This window comes from Pristiophorus japonicus, chromosome 19 (genome assembly GCF_044704955.1).
Source record: "Pristiophorus japonicus isolate sPriJap1 chromosome 19, sPriJap1.hap1, whole genome shotgun sequence".
Classification (NCBI taxonomy): Eukaryota; Metazoa; Chordata; class Chondrichthyes; family Pristiophoridae; genus Pristiophorus; species Pristiophorus japonicus.
In genome coordinates, this window is record NC_091995.1 from 40,232,351 (window position 1) to 40,251,468 (window position 19,118).

At 42.8% G+C, this 19,118-nt stretch overlaps 1 protein-coding gene across 1 annotated transcript in view; it reads right to left on the reverse strand.

The window, feature by feature from the left end:
• Positions 1–614: 614 nt before the first annotated feature.
• Positions 615–19,118, reverse strand: part of LOC139230437 (class I histocompatibility antigen, F10 alpha chain-like) — a 46,344-nt gene continuing 27,840 nt past the window's right edge. The window contains exons 2-6 of the mRNA XM_070862271.1: positions 12,649–12,909; positions 4,661–4,936; positions 4,169–4,435; positions 2,208–2,311; positions 615–880 (exon numbers count right to left, since the gene is read on the reverse strand). Of these exons, the coding sequence (XP_070718372.1) occupies positions 809–880; positions 2,208–2,311; positions 4,169–4,435; positions 4,661–4,936; positions 12,649–12,909 (980 nt within the window). The 3' untranslated portion in view covers positions 615–808. The remainder of the gene's footprint in view (positions 881–2,207; positions 2,312–4,168; positions 4,436–4,660; positions 4,937–12,648; positions 12,910–19,118) is intronic.

The following is a 19,118-nucleotide window of genomic DNA, read 5'->3' on the forward strand; positions in this document are numbered from 1 at the left end:
GTTTGTCCCACACCTAAAGGTGAATTTCACCCCGGGCTGGTGGAACTTTCAGGTCTGGCGGGGACGAAGTCAATGAAAGGACAATCGGGCGGCGGTTATAAACGGCAGCCGAAACAATGAAGCCAGTTTTATTCCCCTCCCTGCGTTCTCTAAAATATTCCCTAATCTATTTTTAGTTGTGACATTTTAACTTTCAACTTGACTCTCTGGCGAGGATTTTCATCTTGCCGCTGAGGCCTGGAAAGGACTTTGCAGATTGGTCACCGGTGATAAATCCTCCGTCTTATTCTCATGCCCACTTTAATCCCAGGTTAGCAGCAGAGGGATTACACTGGCCTCGCTCCCTTCAGTTACACTGAATTTGCTCCGGACCGCTGTATTGGCGATGCTGCAGGTGAAATGTGAATGTGTGGACAGGAGCGGGCTCGGCTGTGTTTCCAGACATTGAATAGTGTTTCCATGGCACTGTTTCTGTTCACAAGGGGAGACTGTTTACCTGAGGCCAATGTCAGAGTCAAGCTTTCGGGAGATAAAAGTAAATGGAAAATGAAATCAAGTTTGTGCGAATAATGTATCAATATTAACAAAACGTATTTTAAAATCCATGGCATGCCTTTATTCTGCGGGGCAGTTCTGTAATATCTAAAGAGCCAGTTTGTGCAATTATAGATGAGAGTTGACAATATTGCTTCAATGTTAAGCAAGTTAATAATATTGTAATACAGTGACTGAAACATAAGGCATGGGTGAAATGTTTATGCAAATCACATTGTTTCAGTAACAAAGCAATTGATTCACCATGACTATATCACCGTGTCCCTGGATCCAATGCAAGTCTGGTGTTTGGCCCTCTCCGGATCTGGTTAAACAACATTGTAATCTAGGGAGTGAAATACAAATGTTAGACATTCCCGAGATGATGGGGCAGAGTACAGTACAGAAAATGAAGTGACTTGTTCACACTCTTTTCATGGTTCTTCCCCTTACAGGGTGCTCCCCGTTAGCTCCCACAGTGCAGCCCTTACGGTGGCCGTTCCCCAATCCTCTGTAAATGCTGCTCTGTGGTCAGTTACACAGCAAGAAGTTGGACGCTTCAGTTCCCATTTCACTTCACTCCCAGTGGGAAACACTTGCTTGTTGCCTTTCCTGATGGGAGGCTTAAATCAGGAACTCTCAGCCTCTGTTTAAAACGGATTCATTAGAAGGACCCACAGTTCACAAATACCAATCTCATTCTACAGGATAAATGCTCACAGTCCAACAAGGACATCCAGTTTATTGGACATATTGCAGAGCAATAGATTCAAAGGCCGATTCTCGGTGAGAAAATGCACCGTCCTAACTGGTACTGGCCCTGTCAGCCAGGTTCCCCCTGAGTGCACCGGTCGCTGCTGTCGGAGAGTTCACATTGGCTCCAGGAGTCCTAGGCTTGGAAGGAGGGAAATGGCTGGGGTTCTGCTCCTGATGGCTATCTAACGACCCCTGCAAAAGGGCGTGTCTCGGGCAACACACATGAAGTGTGGCTCCTCAGATCAGGTACTGAGATAGACCGTTGTTTGAACGATAGGGGAGTCAATAGTTATGGGCAACAGGCAGGAAAGTGGAGGTGAGGCCAAAAACAGATCATCCATTATCTTATTGAATAGGGGAGCAGGCCCTATTTCCTTCTGCTCCTATTTCTTATGTTCTTATGTACTCATAAGCTGCTGTGTCTGCAAATCAATGAGTTGTCAGGAGAAAAAAGCCCGTTCTATAGAATTCAACATGCACGTTAATTTGACAGAGGTGTGGTCTTTCAGATTAGACTGTCAACTATCTATGCTCTGAGGTGGATGTGAAAGATCCCATGGCACTATTTCGAAGAAGAGCAAGGGAGTTTTTTTCCTCGTGTCCTGGCCAATATTTATTCCTCAATCAATATCACAAACAGATTATCTGGTCATTATCACATTGCTGTTTGTCGGAGCTTGTTGAGCACACGTTGGCTGCCGCGTTTCCTACAATACGACAGTGACTACATTTTCAAAAAGTACTTCATTAGCTGTAAAGCGCTTTGGGACGTCTTAAGATAATGAAAGGCATTATATAACTATAGGTTTTTCTTTATAACAGATATTTAATATTGAAATATAATCCTGGGGCAGGCCACAAGATTGTCTGTGTAATAATTTTATAAACAAGACTGCAACATAATTCCCTGGCCTTACCTCTCCTCTTCTCCTCCACATATAGATTGAAACCATAACGAAAGCCAGCGATACCAGTACACACACGACAATCAGCCCCACGTGCTTGTCTTTCTCTACTTTGCCTTTCGAAAAATATGAGCAAGGGTTGTATAATTATATGTGCGGATTGACAGTTTTACATACAACCAATGGAAACCTATGGCCCTGCTCAAGGTCAGTAGGTGGGCTGTTTTATATGTACGAGTTCCCACACCATATAGCGCACAATGTATGATTTCACTAAGGTGTGACAAGGTTCCTTTTAAAGCCATAAACTTCACTTTTTGTGAAGAACCACAGGTTCAACAAGAACTGGGCAGACTGTAAAGGTAACTGCGGTTGGAGGGGAAGGCGGTGGGGGGGTTGGGGGGGGGGGGGGGTGCGGTAGATGCATTGGCTGCGAAGCATGGTTTCCAGAGTGATCAGGGCTGGGCCAGCAAAATAAATGAGATGATTGGAGTCCAGTGGAAAAGGGTTGTGTTCATGGTGCCCAGCGAGGCAGGGAGAAGGCACGCTGTTCCCTCCCCCCACGGATTGCTGGGTGAGGGGATATAAGTGGGAAAGTGGCAGAGGCCTGTGTCTGTGCGGTCTGATGAAAGGGGCAATATGAGGGGTAAGTACTGGCAGTTGAATTGTTGATGGCCACTATGCCAGCTCCCAGGGCTGGGGGATCAAGCTTCTGACTGTTCCCACAGGTCCATGGGATGGGAGGGTGGTAATGGTGCAAGTTTGCAGCTCATGAGAATTGTAAATAACCAAATTATATACATAAAAGTTTACACGTAATTCAAACTGTTAAATGCTTACCTTTTTATCAATAGTAACATGGCTGCTGTATCAATTTCTAGCTTATTCTGTGGAGTTTCCCACCCAGCTCTACTTTGTGCAGTCCCAACCTTCATTCTTGCTGCAGTTTCTTGCTTTCTGGGCAAAGCCCTCACCCGCCAACTTCCCTGCCTACAGCTTCCTTTGAACTTCGAACCCTAAGGACTCGCCTCTGGACCCCTGCCATCAGGCCACATAATTTTATCACCCCTCCCCCTCACTGTGCTACATTTTAATGAGCTTTCCCCACAACAATTCCCCACTCCTCCTCTAACATCACAAAGTGACCTGTCCCCTCAGTCCCTACCAGCGCAAAGAGACAACAGAAACAAAAACACACTGAAGCTGAGAGTGAAATAGCTTAGCACAGAGCAAACGTTCAAGCTCAGAAACTGAGCAGCTCCAGAACCACGGTGAAAGGGAACAATGAGAAAGCAGAAACAAACAGTGAAGCAACAAGCATGAATGATGAATGTAGGTTAATGTAGGTTCATCCATTCTCTAACCCAGATAGCCTATGAAAGAGATGTGTTTGCTATCTAACTCTGAGATTGTGTGTGTGTGTATGTGTGTGTGTGTGAGAGAGGTGTGAGGGGAGGGGGGGCATGGAGAGAGACGTATAGAGTGGAATTAGACAGTAAGAAGCAATGAGAAAGATATAGAGAAAGCAAGCTTAAAAAGTACACAAGGGGTGGGGGGGGGTTGGGTGCAGATTATGGAAGAGTCAGAAGATAACAGAAATTTTCTAAAAGAGCAAGAATGAGAAACAGTCACAGGCAGCCTGCAAGTCCAGAGATACCCAAAGTAATGTATAAAGAAACAGGCAGAAAGAGCAAAAGTTACCCACAAGAAAATACGGTTACAAGGAGTGGAAGAATTTAATTTTCCTGTTCTTGGCTATCAGCAACAGAACAGAAGACCAAATAGTAACAACTAAAAATCACTGGGAGACAGAATATTCGGTTCATTTCTAGAGAAATGGAATAGAAAAGCAGGGAGGCAATGGGCAATTTGGTTCAGTCATGCATTTAATTGATCTCTTTCTGCTCTCTCTCCCTGTATGGGATGTTTGTGATTATTGATGGATTGTTCAGTGTTGCTGCTCATGTCCTTACCCCAGGGGACAGTCTTCCCACCTGACAAGCTGCTGTGTTCAATATGACAGGAATATTGTTTCCCATCATACGGATCAAATTCAAGGCTTGTCGTTAGCTGATACGTCCCATCTTCATTGGGTAATACTCCAGTAGATTTGGTCTCAGGGGCATGTTCTCCATTCTTCAACCAGGTCACATTGATGGACTGCGGGTAAAATCCAAGCACAATGCAGTGGAGAAACCAACGATCACCAGCCCTGGCAACAACTGAGACCTCAGGGGAAACTACATGATAGAATGACAATTATTTTCAACTTCAATAAAAGTCGCACATTTCACAATTAATTAAAGGGGTTTATTTAAACCTTTGCCGCTAGTGTAAAATGGGCAATATCAGATCGGCCGCCTGTCAGAGGATAGGGTGAGGTGTGTAATGGAAGCTGATCCGATATCGCCCATTGTACAATATCGCCAAACTTTAAAATTACCCCCAGGTTGTTCTGAACTTACCTTTTCTGGTTAGTGATACATTTCCAATTGAATAGTATGCCTTCCATAATTCCACACAGTCCTTTTCTAACAAGCTCTTGAAGTAATGGTTCATCATTGTTTCCTTATCCCATTTCGCTTTGAAGGTCTGAGCTAATGGATCATGTACAGTCCAAACCAATTTGTCTTTATCAAAACTAAATGCGTATCTTCCATCAAAAGCTAACTTCAGAAGCCCTCTACTAGGATTGGCGTCATTCAGCTCACAGCCAAACAGTCCTTGAATGTAATGAGTACCTAGAACAGTAATTCAACCAATCAATGGCTACATAATTATCGCATCTATTCACACCAAGTCTGAGAATTTCAGCTATTTTCTCGTCACTTCACATCCAGTCACTCTTTCCATTACTAAGGGTAGAAATGGAATTTAGTATCTGAAACAAGCATCATCACACAGACATACTTACAGCACTGAAAGAGAACAATTGGCACCAAAGTTAAACTGCAACTGCCGGTTAATATTCTTGCTATAATAAGTGCTCAGGACTGCATGCAAAACCCCAACAGTGTCCTGACCAAAGTCTTCTTTGAGGCCTTGATGATATATGTTATGCCCCTATGATTTTAAAAAAGCGGATGGAGTGAAAGTGGTCTTTGCCAGTTGTGTGAAATGGGTTCAGAGTGGATCAGAAGCCCGGTTTACACTCCACCCATTTTTCACAGATGTAAAGTGGGCTGTCAATTCACTGTGGCCCCAATGGAAGGGAAGATTGGGCAGATTGTGTAATGGGTGACCAATCCAAAATCACTAATTTTACACTTAACAAAAGTTAAAATGATCCCTCATCTATACAACGCCACAGGAAATTGAGCAGAAAATTCAAAAATGTTACATCTTCTTGTCCACAAATAGATCCCACCGGTCTGGGCCCCGGGCATTGGTCCTTTAATTCCCCTGGTCTGGGCCCTGGTCCTTTAATCCCCACCGGTCTGGGCCCCGGGCACTGGTCCTTTAATTCCCCTGGTCTGGGCCCTGGTCCTTTAATCCCCACCAGTCTGGGCCCCGGGCACTGGTCCTTTAATCTCCACCAGTCTGGGCCGGTGTCCAGACCGGTGTCATATTTCTGTTACATTTGTGTTAACATTTCCTTTATAATTTCCTGTATCAACCTTTATGTTTGAAGCAGCCACTGTAAGCTGATCATGCTGTAATTATACTCTCCAACCACTGTCGAACTGCCTTGCTTTTCCCAGAGAAACTGCTGTATCTACTTCCCAAATTGAATAAATGTTGCTATTTAACTATTAATCTACTTATATTGTATTAGAAATGTTACGTACTGCCTGTCCACACAATCTTACTTCTTTTGTCACATTGGTTATCAATTTTGCCCCATTATCAATTCCTATGAATTAAGGACTTGGATAGAGTGAATACGGAGAAACTGTTTCCCGTGGCAAAGTTTGATAACCAGAGGACGCAGATTTAAGATAATTGGAAAAAGAACCAGAGGCGACATGAGGAGATTTTTTTATGCAACAAATTGTTGTGATCTGGAATGCAATGCTTGAAAGTGCGCTGGAAGCAGATTTAATAGCGACTTTCAAAAAGGAATTGGATAAATACTTCAAGGGGAATATTTTGCAGTGCTATGGGTAAAGGGCAGAGGAGTGAGTCTAATTGGATAGCTCTTTAAAAGACTCGGATCAGGCATGATGGGTCAAATGGCCTCTTTCTGTGCTATATCATTCTATGATTCTAGCCAACGTTAACAGGCTGTAATTGCACCCTTCCTCCAGTAGTGGCGCTGTAATGCCTCAGTTTTATATTGCCCAACTCTTCATAGAATCATAGAATGGTTACTTTTAAAACCTGTGATTGAGGCTGCCTTCACAACCGTTTCAGGCAGTGCATTCCAGATCCTAACAACTCACTGCGCAAATAAGATTTTTTTTCTTATGCTGCCTTTGGTTCTTTTATCTGTGTCCTCTGGTTATCGACATTACTGCCAATGGTAACAGTTTCTCTCTATCTACTTTGTCCAAACCCTCATGATTTTGAACACCTCTATCAAATTTCCTCTCAATCTTCTCTGCTCTAAGGAGAACAACCCCAGCTTTTCCAGTCTATCCACGTAACTGAAGTCCCTCATTCCTGGAATAATTCTCATCAATCTTTTCTACACCCTCTCTAAGGCCTTCACATCCCTCCTAAAGTGCGGTGCCCAGAATTGGACACAATATTCCAACTGAGCCCGAACCAGTGCATTATTCAGGTTCATCATAATTTCCAAGCTTTTGTACTCTATTACCTCTATTCATAAAGCCCAGGATTCCGTAAGCATTTTAAATGCTTTCTCAACCTGTCCTGCCACCTTCAATGATTTGTGCACATATACCCCTAAGTCTCTCTGTTCATGCACCCCCTTTAGGATTGTACCCTTTAGTTTATATATCCTCTCCTCATTCTTTCTACCAAAATGTATCAATTCACACTTTTCTGCATTAAATTTCAACTGCCACATTTCCGCCCATTCCACCTGCCTGTCTATGTCTTGAAATTTATCACTATCCTTCTCATTTTTAACTATACTTCCAAGTTTTGTGTCATCTGTAAATTTGTAAATTGTGCTCTGTACACCCACATCAAAGTAATTAATATATATCAAGAAAAGCAGTGGTCCTAGTACTGACCCCTGGGGAACACTACTGTATACCTTCCTTCAGTCCGAAAAACAACCGTTCACTACTACTCTCTGTTTCCTGTCACTTAGCCAATTTCAAATCATATGCTACCACTGTCCCTTTATTCCATGGTCTTCAACTTAGCTGGCAAGCCTATTATGTGTCACTTTGTCGAACACATTTTGGAAATCCATGTGCACCACGTCAAACACAATGCCTTCATCAACCCTCTCTGTTACTTCATCAAAAAACTCGATCAATTTGGTTAGAAATGATTTGCCTTGAACAAATCCATACTGGCTTTCCTTAAGTAATCCACATTTCTCCAAATAACTATTAATTTTGGCCCTGGTTATTGTTTATAAAAGCTTCCCCACTACCGAGGTTAAACTGACTGGCCTATAGTTCCTGGATTTATCTTTACACCCTTTTCTGAACAAGGGTGTAACATTTTCAATTCTCCAGTCCTCTGGCACCACCCCCGTTTCTAAGGAAGATTGGAAGATTATGACCAGTACCTCCGCAATTTCTTCCTTCACTTTCTTTAGCGTCCTGGTGACCTATCTACTTTAAGTACAGCCAGTCATTCTAGTACCTCGTCTTTATCAATTCTTATCCCATCCAGTATCTCCTTTACCTCCTCCTTTACTATGTCTATGGAAGCATCTTCGTCATTGTTGAAGATAGATGCTAAATACTCATTTAGTACCTCGGCCATACCCTCTGCCTCCATGCATAGCTCTCCTTTTTGGTCCATACTCAGCCCCACCCTCCTCTTATTTTCCCCTTTACTATTTATATGCCCGTAGAAGACTTTTCGATTATGTGTTATCTTAGCTGCCATTCTATGCTCATACCCTCTCTTTGCTCCTCTATTTTTCACTTCTCCTCTGAACTTTCTATATTTAGCCTGATTCTCACATGTATTCATGTATTCTCGACCTGACATCTGTCGTACGTGCACTTTTTTTGCTTTTCCTTACACTCTATAGATCTTACCATCATCCAGGGAGCTCTAAATTTAGTTGCCTTACCTTTCCCCCCTAGTGGCAATGTACCTCGACTGCACCCGAACTATTTTCTCTTCAAAGGCATCCCATTGCTCTACTACAGTTTTCCTTGCAATCTTTGATTTGAATCTACCGGGCCAGATCCGTTCTCATCCCACTGCAATTTGCCTTTTCCCAATTAAGTATTTTTACTGTAGGTTGCTCCCTGTCCTTTTCCATAACTAATCTAAACCTTATGATACTATGATCACTGTTCCCTAAATGTTCACCTACTGACACTTGACTTCCCTCAATCCCCAGACCCAGATCCAGCAATGCCTCCTTCGTTGGGCCAGAAACATACTGATCAAGAAAGTTCTCCTGAACACACCAGAAATTCTTCCCCCTCTCTACCCTTTACTCTATTATTATCCTAGTCTATATTAGGATAGTTGAATTATTACCCCAGTCTATATTAGGATAGTTGAATTATTATCCAGTCTATATTAGGATAGTTGAATTATTATCCTAGTCTATATTAGGATAGTTGAATTATTATCCCAGTCTATATTAGGATAGTTGATGTCCCCCATTATCACTGCTCTATAGTTCTTATGTCTCCCTGTAATTTCTCTGCAAATTTGCTCCTTCTTATTTTTCCCACTAGCTGGTGGCCTATTGAGTACACCTAGTAGTGCAATGGCACCTCTATTATTTCTTAACTCTAGCCATATAGATTCTGTCCTTGACCCCTCCATAACATCCTCTCTCTCCAACACTAACATTTTCCTTAAACAATACAGCCACACTACCTTCTATATTTCCTTCTCTGGATTATTCACGGCATAGTCTCAGAATAAGGGGCTACCCATTTAAAACTGAGATGCAAAGGAATTTCTTCTCTGAGGGTTGTAAATCTGTGGAATTCTCTGCCCCGGAGAGCTGTGGTGGCTGGGTCATTAAATATATTTAAGGCGGAGATAGGCAGATTTTTGAATGATAAGGGAATAAAGGGTTATGGAGAGCGGGCAGGGAAGTGGAACTGAGTCCATGATCAGATCAGCCATGATCTCATTAAATGGCAGAGCGGGTTCGAGGGGTCAAATGGCCTATTCCTGCTCCTACTTCTCGTGTTCTTGTGTTACCTTTTTGAACACCCTATATCCAGAAATATTTAATACCGAATCCTGTGCTTTTTTGAGCCTGGTCTCCATTATTGCCACGATATCATATTCCCAAGTGGCTATTTGCTCCTGCAGCCCACCAACTGTGTTTACTATGTATTATGCATTCACATACACACACTTTCAACCTATCTTAGACCATCCTGTATTCTCTCTTCGACTAACCCCACCTAATACCTTACTATTTCTTACATTAGTGCTATCCGTCTCTCCCAATCCTTTGTTTTTTCTTTCTAATGATACATCCTGGTGACCATCCCCCTGCCAAATTAATTTAAAGCCTCCCCCACAGCACTAGCAAATCTCCCCATGAGGATATTGGTAACGGCTCTGTTGAGGTGCAACCCATTTCAGCCTGTACAAGTCCCAGCTCCCTCACAACCGATCCCAATGCCCCAAGAATCTGAAGCCTTCCCTATGCACCATCTCTCCAGCCATGCATTAATCTGCTCTATCCACCTATTTCTATACTCACTCTCGCATGGCACCAGGAGTAATCCAGAGATTACTACCTTTTGAGGTCCTGCTTTTTAATCCCTTTCCTAGCTCCCTAACATCTGTCTGCAAGACCTCCTTCCTCTTCCTACCTATGCCGTTGGTACCGATAAGGACCATGATTTCTGGTTCTTCCCCCTCCCCCTCAGAATGTCCTGCAATGCTGTACACCTGTAAAAATATTATGTGCAAACCAACTCTACTTCTCACCCTTCATAATTTTCTGTGAACTTTGTTACTTAACTATATGTCATATTAGAACATGCCAGAAATTATAAATTGGGGACTGAAATATGTTTTCACAGTATGGGCTAGTATTCCCTGTCCGCTAATCTTGTTACAATGAACTTGACTCCATGGGGGTAATTTTGACTTTGGGTGAGAGTGTAAAATGGGCAATATTGGATTGGCTGTCCATTTTACACCCAGCCAGATTTCCATGTCCTTTTGAGATGAATGGAAGAAAATAAATCGGACAAGGATTATATTGGGCAGTCATTTTAATCTCACTCATTTTACACTATTGCCCAAAGAAAAAATGATTCCTAATGGATAGAATACTGTGTGCAGTGCATTCTGCTTTTTTGATAAACCATCTGCTGGATATAAGATGGCATTTGATCCTCAAACTTACATATCTACATTACAGATTATATACATGCTTACCAATATCATTCAACAATTGCAATAACATGAATAATGATACTTACATTTAAAATTGACAATACAATTCAATAAACACAATATTGCCAATATGATTCAATAATTGATATTTCCAATGTCATTCAGTAAATGTATTACTAATATCATTCATTAAGAGAAATATTACCATGAATCGTGGGGGGGGGGGGAGGGGGGGTTAATTTTTAATTGTGGCCATAGTGTAAGGCAGGCAATATCTGATCAGTGGCTTGTTATACACCTCACCCATTGGAAAGGGAATCCAAGCAAGGCGTGGAACGGGTGGCCGGTCCGATATTGACCGTTTTACATTTTTGCCGAAAGAGTTAAAAATTACCCCAATAAACATAATATGATTAGTTACATGTAAAATTGCCAGCAAAATCATTCAATAAATACAACAATGTAAATATCATTGATGAAATGTAATAATACCTATGTCATTTAATAATCATTGATTTTAAACTTTTAGCACCAGGTGAAGTATATCCAATAGTTAATTGGCCATTCACTTGACACTATGTCCCATTTACAGAAAATCCAACGAGGTGGAAAACACACAGCTGATTCACAGGCGCCCAGATTTCACCTGCAGATAAAAATTGAGATTTCTCCCCAGAGTGGGATTCAACTTCAGCAGGGTTGCTAAATGGCAGTAGCGGAAAAGCCGCCTGTTATATACCCCAGCCTAGATTGCTGTGAAGTGAATGGAAAGGACAATCTGGCAGCATGTATGAAGGGCGGCCTCACTGCTACTGCCCATTTTACACCCATCCAACATTGAATTTCACCCCCAGTATTAACAATATCATTCATTTAGGTTAATGTTATCCTCCAGAGCTGGTGTAAAATGGGCGACATTCAAGTAGTTTCCCTTTATACACCTCGCCTGATGTTCCTTCCTATTCATAGAATCATAGAAATTTACAGCATGGAAGGAGGCCATTTTGGCCCATCTTGTCAGTGCCGACCATCTTGTCAGAGCCTAATCCCATTTTCCAGCTCTAGGTCTGTAACCCTGCAGGTTTATGGTACTTCATGTGCACATCCAAGTACTTTTTTAAATGTGGTGAGTGTTTCTGCCTCTATCACCCTTTCAGGCAGAGAGTTCCAGACCCCCACAACACTCTGCTTGAAGATATTTCCCTTCAAATCCCCTCTAAACCTTCTACCAATTACTTTAAAATGTATGCCCCTAGTTAGGGGAAATAGGCCCTTTCTATCCACTATATCTTGGCCCCTCATAATTTTATACACCTCAATGAGGTCTCCCCCCAGCCCCCTCTGTTCCAAGGAAAACAAATCCAGCCTATCCAATCTGTTCTCATAGCTAAGATTATTCACTCCCAGCAACATCCTCGTAAATCTCCTCTGCACCCTCTCCAGTGCAATCACGTCTTTCCTGTAATGTGGTGACCAGAACTGCACACAGTACTCCAGTTGTGGCCTAACCAGTGTTTTATACAGTTGAAGCATAACCTCCCTGCTCTTGTATTTTATGCCTTGGATAACAAAGGCAAACATTCCATATGCCTTCTTATCTACCTGTCCTGCTACCTTCAGGGATCAGTGGACATGCACTCCAAGGTCCCTTTGTTCCTCTACACTTCTCAGTGTCCTACCATTTAATGTGTATTCCTTTTACTTGTTAGCCCTCCCCAAATGGATTATCTCACACTTCTCCAGATTAAATTCCATTTGCCACTGTTCTGACCAGTTGATTGATATTTTCTGGAAGTCCGCAGCTTTCTTCTTCATTATCAACCACATAGCCGATTTTAGTATCATCTGCAAACTTTTTAATCATATCCCCTATATTCAAATCTAGATCATTGATGTATATCCTATTGAAGGCAATGGAAGGGAAAATCCGCCAGGGTTTATAATGGGGTTCGATATGGTTGATGGTTGTTATCACCCAAGTTAAAATGACCCCATCGTTCGCTGCAGTCATTCCAATGAATCCACTCACTTGATGTTTGGTTGTTCTGTTGCAGCCATCTATCAAGCTGTCCTTTGATGAGACCATGGAAACCAGCATAAGTGATTGTGTATTCATCCCAATAACTCTTGTCAAATGCTTCCGCTATCCATTGCTCTCTTGGAACTGTTATTTTCATATTGTTGTCGTAATAGACTATTTCACAGCCATCCAAACGTCCCAGAAAACTATACCCTGGCAGATCAGTACTCCCATGGTTCAGGGTGTAGTAATATAGCAGAGAGTGAGACTCTGAAACATAATGAAACATATCCCCGTCATTGGCATATCAAATATCAGAAATGTCAGTTTGCTCAACAGCTTGGGAAAGAATAATTGATTCAGAAAAATGAGAGATCACTGGATATTTTGTCACCACCCCTGTGTTAAAGCTTTGCAGAGAAGACAAAATGAGTCTTGATCGCAAATCTTATCCATTTACAAGAATATTCCCATTTTCGAAAAGAGAAAAAAATGTGGTGATTTGAATAAATTACATAAGCTCCTCTCATTTGTAAATTTAAGTTATTAGTCCCATGACTGAACTGAGGTTTCTATGGTGATTTAGTGAGGAAGTGCGCCCAGCATTACGGTGCTAAGCCATGCAGAATCCATGCTTTGCATATGCCGAGTAATATACACCCAGCCCACTGGTTTTAGCAACATTAAAATTGGCCTCAGATTTCCTGAGCCATGCTTCCTACTTCTTGGCTGCTCCACAGTCTCCCCTTCGGATAATTGTTCATGTGTGTGGTGAAGACAAACAGGGGAAAAGTTCCAACAGAAGAATACTCTAAGCCCCCACAAAAGGTAAAACTCTATCCCGGTGTTAATGGACACCATTAGGAAGGTAGGGTAAAAGTGAGAAAGATATGCTGCCCATTTTCTACTTGACGCAATTGGTCAATGAGCATGTGAAGATGTTTACATTCCAACTCGAATATAACCTCAATAACTGAATATATTGCAACAGTGGCCATGCAGGAGTCAGGGTAGTTATGGGTTGCAGACTATTGAACTTTGGGGAAAAGAGTCCAGATACCACACGTACAATTGAGAAGTTACATAGATATTTGGTTTCTCTTGAAACAATGATGGGGCCGATTTTCAACTTGTGTCCCGGGAGTTAAACTGGCGTTGTGTATCAGCTACCAATTCCAGAAACCATTCGACTTCAAAAGAAACAAAATTGGGCAATTTCTACAATGTGCGGCCAATCTGAAAATCTACCTTGTCATAGGGTAATTTTCACTCTCGCCGCTGAGTGGAAATCTGTTGGTACAGGACCGGCCGCCAATTTGACACCCCACCTAATCTTGCTTTCCGTTAAATTGGGTGATGGACCCTCTATCCCAGCTTTCTACCCACCGGTGACAGTGTAAATCGGCCCCTTTTGTCTGCCCAGTTGGGCAGATGTGGGGTGGAATTCACCTGAAGCCGGAGTGTGAAATGGGCGGTAAATGCTCCATGCAACTTTCCACTGAAGCCAATGAAGAGGAAAATCAGACGGGTTGTTTAATGAGGAACCAATCCACTTGCATGCGTTTCACAGCCCACCAAAGTTCATTTCTCTCCATAGATGCTATTTTACTGTGAAGGATTGATAGGGTATTCCATGCTCTATCAGACACGGGGTGGAAGGAGAACAGAAAATAGGTTTAAAAAGGGAGGCGGTTAGATGTTTTGGAAAAAGGCAGTGAGAGTCAGGAAACACATCCTGTCACACTACCATGTTGTTTTTCCTGATTTACTCTATCAAAACGGTTCATGGTATTGAACACCTCGATCAAATCTACTCTTTACCTTCATTGTTCTAAGGAGTACAATCCCAGATTCTCCAGTCTGCCACATAGAACAGAGAACATAGAAAATAGGTGTAGGAGTAGGCCATTCGGCCTTCGAGCCTGCACCACTATTCAATAAGATCATGGCTGATCATTCACCTCAGTACCCCTTTCCTGCTTTCTCTCCATACCCCTTGATCCGTTTAGCCTTAAGGGCCATATCTAACTCCTTCTTGAATATATCCAATTAACTGGCATCAACAACTCTCTGCAGTAGAGAATTCCACAGGTTAACAACTCTCTGAGTGAAGAAGTTTCTCCTCATCTCAGTCTTAAATGGCTTAACCCTGCTTCTGGACTTCCCCAAAATCGGAAACATTCTTCCTGCATCTAACCTGTCCAGTCCCATCAGAATTTTATATGTTTCTATGAGATCCCCTCTCATCCTTCTAAACTCCAGTGAATATAGGCCCAGTCGATCCAGTCTCTCCTTATATGTCAGTTCTGCCATCCCGGGAATTAGTTTGGTGAACCTTCGCTGCACTCCCTCAATAACAAGAACGTCTTTCCTCAGGTTAGGAGACCAAAACTGAACACAATATTCCAGGTGAGGCCTCACCAAGGCCCTCTACAACTGCAGTAAGACCTCCCTGCTCCTATACTCAAATCCCCTAGCTATGAAGGCCAACATGCCATTTGCCTTCTTCACCGCCTGCTGTACCTGCATGCCAACTTTCAATGACTGATGTACCATGACACCCAGGTCTCGTTGCACCTCCCCTTTTCCTAATCTGCTGCCATTCTGTCCCCATCAAACACTCCTGAAGTCCATCATCCTTGGTATAATTCTAGTAAATCTCTCGCAATCTCTCGAAGGCCTTCCTAAAGTTTGCTGCCCAGAATTGAACACAATATGGTAGATCAGGCCTAATCAGTGTTTTATGAAGGCTGAACATAATGTAGAATCATAGAATCATATACATTTACAGCACAGAAGGGGTCTATCTCGACCCATTGTGTCCGCATCAGCTGACAAACAGCACTACAGCCTAATCCCACTTTCCAGCTTTTGGTCTGTAGCCTTTTAGGTTACGGCACTTCAAGTCCATGTCCAAATACTTTTTTTAAGTGGTGAGGGTTTCTGCCTCTACCACCCTTTCAGGCGTTGAGTTCCATACCCCCACTGACCTCTGGGTGAAAGTATTTCCCCTCAAATCCCCTCTAAACCTCCTACCAATTACATTAAATCTATGCCTCCTCATTATTGACCACTCTGCTAAGGAAAATAGGTCCTTCCTATCCACTCTATCTAGGTCCCTCATAAGTTTATACAACTCAATGAGGTCTCCCCTCAGCCTCCCCTGATCCAAGGAATACAAATCAAGCCTATCCAATCTTTCCCCATAGCTAAAATTCTCCACTCGCGGAAACATCCTCGTAAATATTCCCAGTGCAATCACGTCCTTCCTGTAATGCGGTGACATAGTACTCCAGCTGTGGCGTAACAAGTGTTTTGTACAGTTCAAGTATAACCCCGTTGCTCTTGTATTCCAAACCTTGGCTAATAAAGGCAAGCATTCCGTATGCCTTCTTAACCGCCCTATCAACCTGGCCTGCTACCTTCAGGGATATGTGGACATGCACTCCAAGATCCTTTTGTTCCTCTACACTTCTCTGTGTCCTACCATTAATGTGTATTCCCTTACCTTGTTAGACCTCCCCAAATGCATGACCTCACACTCCTCTGGATTGAATTCCATTTGCCACTGTTCTGTCCACCTGACCAGTTGATTGATATCTTCCTGCAGTCGGCAGCTTTCTTCTTCATTATCAACCACACAGCCAATTTTTGTATAATCTGCAAACTTCTTAATCATAGACCCTACATTCAAGTCAAATCATTGATGTATACCACAAAAAGGTGGGACGTAGTACTGAGCCCTGCAGAACACCACTGGCAACAGCCTTCCAATCACAAACACACCCATCAACCATATCCCTTTGCTTCCTGCCTCTGAGCCACATTTGGATCCAACTTGCCACTTTCCCTTGGATCCCATGGGTGTTTACTTTCATGACCAGTCTGCCATGTGGGACCTTATCAAAAACTTTGCTAAAATCTGTATACACTACATCAAATGCACGACCCTCATCGACCCTCCTTGTTATCTCCTCAAAAAATTCAATCAAGTTAGTCAGCCATTACCTGCTCTTAAAAAATTCATGCTGACTGGCCCCGATTAATCAGTGTCTTTCTAAAGGAAGATTTATCCTGTCCCTCTGAATTTTTTCCAGTAATTTTCCTACCACCGAGGTTAGGCTGACTGGCCTATAATTACTTGGTCTAGCCCTGAGGAGAGACTGGATCGACTGGGCCTGTATTCACTAGAGTTTAGAAGAATGAGAGGGGATCTCATAGAAACATATAAAATTCTGACGGGACTGGATGCAGGAAGAATGAACTCGATGTTAAGGAAGTCCAGAACCAGGGGTCACAGTCTAAGGATAAGGGGTAAGCCATTTAGTTTCGAGATGAGGAGCTCTATAGATATGTGAAGAGAAAAAAATTAGTGAAGACAAATGTACGACCCTTGCAGTCGGATTCAGGTGAATTTATAATGGGGAACAAAGAAAAGGCAGACTAATTGAACAAATACTTTGGTTCTGTCTTCACAAAGAAAGACACAAATAACCTTCCGAAAGTACTAGGGGACCAAGGGTCTACTGAGAAGGAGAAACTGAAGGATAGCATTATTAGGCGGGAAATTGTGTTAGGGAAATTGATGGGATTGAAGGCCAATAAATCCCCACGGCCTGATAGTCTGCATCCCAGAGAACTTAAGAAAGGGGCCCTAGAAATAGTGGATGCATTGGTGATCATTTTCCAACAGTCCATCGACTCGGGATCAGCTCCTATGGAGGGTAGCTAATGTAACACCACTTTTTAAAAAGGGAGGGCGAGAGACAGCGGGTAATTATAGACCGGTTAGCCTGACATCAGTGGTGGGGAAAATGTTGGAATCACTTATTAAGGATGAAATAGCAGCGTATTTGGAAAGCAGTGACAGGATCGGTCCAAGTCAGCATGAATTTATGAAGGGGAAATCATGCTTGACAAATCTTCTAGAATTTTTTGAGGATGTAACTCGTAGAGTGGGAAGGGAGAACCACTGGATGTGGTGTATTTGGACTTTCAAAAGGCTTTTGACAAGGTCCCACACAAGAGATTGGTGTGCAAAATCAAAGCACATGGTATTGGGGGTAATATACTGATGTGGATAGAGAACTGGTTGGCAGACAGGAATTAGAGAGTCGGGATAAACGGGTCCTTTTCAGAATGGCAGGCAGTAACTAGTGGAGTGCCACAGGGCTCAGTGCTGGGACCCCAACTCTTTACAATATATATCAATGATTTGGATGAAGGAATTGAGTGTAATATCTCCAAGTTTGCAGATGACACTAAACTGGGTGGCGGTGTGAGCTGTGAGGTGGACGCTAAGAGACAGGTTAATTGAGTGGGCAACTTAATGGCAGATGCAGTATAACGTGGATAAATGTGAGGTTATCCACTTTGGGGGCAAAAACGCGAAGACAGAATATTATCTGAATGGTGGCAGATTAGAAAAGGGAAATTGCAACAAGACCTGGGTGTCATGGTTCATCAGTCATTGAAAGTTGGCATACAGGTGCAGCAGGCGGTGAATAAGGCAAATGATATGTTGGCCTTCATAGCTAGGGGATTTGAGTATAGGAGCAGGGAGGTCTTACTGCAGTTGTACAGAGCCTTGGTGAGACCTCACCTGGAATATTGTATTCAATTTTGGTCTCCTAATCTGAGGAAGGATGTTCTTGCTATTGAGGGAGTGCAGCGAAGGTTCACCAGACTGATTCCCGGGATGGCCGGACTGACATATGAGGAGAGACTGGATCAACTGGGCTTTTATACATTGGAGTTTAGAAGGATGAGAGGGGATCTCATAGAAACATACAAGATTCTGACGGGACGGGACAGGTTTGATGCGGGTAGATTGTTCCCGATGTTGGGGAAGTCCAGAACCAGGGGACACAGTCTTAGGATAATGGGTAGGTCATTTAGGACTGAGATGAGGAGAAACTTCTTCACTGAGAGAGTTGTTAACCTGTGGAATTCCCTGCTGCAGAGAGTTGTTGATGCCAGTTCATTGGATATATTCAAGAGGGAGTTAGATATGGCCCTTACGGCTAAAGGGATCAAGGGGTATGGAAAGAAAGCAGGAAAGGGGTACTGAGGGAATGACCAGCCATGATCTTATCGAATGGTGGTGCAGGCTCGAAGGGCCGAAAGACCGACTCCTGCACCTATTTTCTATGTTTCTCCCCTTTATACAAAGGTTCAATGTTAGCAGTCCTCCAGTCCTCTGGCACCACACCTGTAGCCAGAGAGGATTGGCAAATAATGGTCAGAGCCTCTGTTATTTCCTCTTTTGTTTTTCTTAACAACCTGGGATACATTTTATCCGGGCCTGGGGATTCATCCACTTTAAAAGCTGCTATACCTCTTAATACATTCTCTCTCAATGTTTATTTCATCTAATATTTCACGCTTCTCCTCCCTGATTGCAATGTCTGCATCGCCCCTCTCCTTTGTGAAAACAGACACAAAGTATTCATTAAAAACCATACCCAAATCTACCGCCT